General features: G+C 47.2%; 1 protein-coding gene across 1 annotated transcript; it reads left to right on the plus strand.

The window, feature by feature from the left end:
• Positions 1–1223: 1223 nt before the first annotated feature.
• On the plus strand, positions 1224–1856 carry GSTUM_00000961001 (uncharacterized protein; the record flags this gene model as incomplete). Its single annotated transcript, XM_002838198.1, has 1 exon — positions 1224–1856. One exon carries the CDS (start codon positions 1224–1226, stop codon positions 1854–1856), a length of 633 nt encoding a protein of 210 aa, XP_002838244.1.
• Positions 1857–2082: the final 226 nt, after the last annotated feature.

Consider the following 2082-nt stretch of genomic DNA (forward strand, 5'->3'; position numbering starts at 1 on the left):
TGTGGAAAAAGGAAAGTTGGAAGGGAGGTAAAGATGGGAAAGAAAGGAGGGAGACAGAGAAGGGAAGAAAAACAAATACAGTCCAGAAAACGACACGGATTAGATCTTACGGCATTGATTCAAATTGGGGATCGAAGAGGACTTCTGATCCCTGAAGGGAAAAAGTACCCTATTTCTGACTGATCTAATCTGAGTCAAGGTTTCGCTAATCTTTCATCCTTAGTGTGGGTATCTAGATCTAGAGGGATTGCTGGATCGATCTCTAAGCATATGCCATATCGTATCTTTCGGGCGTGCATTCCTGTGTTTTTATTGGAGAGGGAGTAATACTGGGTAGTGGAAGCGTTCTAGTAATCAACCTGAATACAGTAAAGGTAGAATATTGTCAGAGCCTCATAGTAGGAGCGGCAAGTTATTTTTATGGATACCGGAGCCTCATTGCGGTCTAGAGGATCAATTTTCATGTCTCTGGCTCTAAGCACTGCTCAGAATTCGTTATTGTTTGGGGGGGGGGGGGTGGGAGGGACTCAGGGGCGGACTTTGGAAACAGTGTTTAGTGGGATACCATACTCTATGGATCAAGTGTAGAAATGATTTTCCTCTTTGACTTGCTCCTATATATTGGTAAGGGTGTTTTGATTCGGTACATAGATATCAGAGCTAACTTAAATACAGGATGGGGGGGCTTTCATCTCGTCCTTGCGATGCCCATTCGGCTCAATATCTCGGATTCCAGCATTTCGTTATTTTAAAACTCAAGATATACCTGTGTCTGTCCTGAGTGTTCCCTCAGGCTTTCCCCCTTGAGGTCGGACCCCTTTCGCTTTCATGTTATCGGTATAAATATCGCAGCCAACTTTTCTCAAAAGATGCCAACACCAAGACAGCGAGCAATGGCAGCGTCTTCCGAGACCCGTGCTCTTCTTCCAGATATACCTGCGAGATCCGGCACTGACCCTACTTCGTATTTCTGGCGATATACTACCTGTCTGCCTCCACTCCCCGCGAAGTATCACCAACGACTCCGCTCGGCAGTCATAGAGGGAGACCCTCTAGATGTCGCCAAGGATTGGCAAAACTATTCATTCCAGTCTAATTCACAAACTTCCGCGGATACGTTCCCGTTCCCACCCCCAGCATCGTACACGCACACCTACTCGAACAGAGCCCTCTCTGGTCATCGGGCTCCGCCAGTCCACTTCCAGAGCATGGCGGAGGGCGGTATGTCTAATAGGATTCTAGTACTCAATACAGCAAACGAGAAAAAACCCGGAGGGGAATGGGAAGGGGGCGTTTTGTCCCAAGAGGAGGGTTTCGCGAGGCGTTCGAATCTTATACAGGCCCTAACGACAACGGACCCCCGATCAGGCCTCCAGACCTATTACCCACTGGAGAATACGAGCGGGATATATTCGCCCAATGTCGTTGTCTTCAGAGAGGGTTTTGATAAAGATTACGAGTTGTGGCGGGACGAAGAATGGACAACGTTGGCGATCGTTTCCGCGCCAGCGGTCCGGAGGCCAAAAGTTGATGAATCGGGGCTGCATTATTCCTTTACGGAGGAGAGGCAACTGCAACGCGAAAAGATGAAGAGTGTGCTAAGAATAGCTGCGTTGAATGGACACACTAATCTGGTTCTGGGGGGGTTTGGTTCTTGCGGACCTGAAGGTAGTGGCGGTGACTTGTACAAAAATCCTGTCAGAGATGTCTGCCTCCTTTGGAAAGACCTACTTTTCGAAGATGAAGAATTCAAGGGATGGTTTAAGAACGTTGTTTTTGCTTTTGGAAAAGGAGGTGGGAGTTGGATGAAAGAAGATGGTAATAGTATTGAGGAGTTTAGACAATTTTTTGGGTAGAGGTGGAAGATTGAGTGAGTGGAGGTTGGTTCTGCGCTTAATTTGCGCAACTGTGTTTCTACTTTTATCCCCACTGGTGAGGTCTCACTATCCCTGTTTTTCTCAAGTTGTGGGGGGTGTTTTCCGGATCTGGCGGGAAAGATTCGTTGGTGTCTTCTGGGGGGGTTCGTGATTAGATGAAGTTGATTTTTTCCTTCGAGTTCTATTTTTTAGCGGATCGATTTTT

The sequence above is a fragment of the Tuber melanosporum genome (assembly GCF_000151645.1).
Source record: "Tuber melanosporum whole genome shotgun sequence assembly, scaffold_237, strain Mel28".
NCBI classification, from domain to species: domain Eukaryota; kingdom Fungi; phylum Ascomycota; class Pezizomycetes; order Pezizales; family Tuberaceae; genus Tuber; species Tuber melanosporum.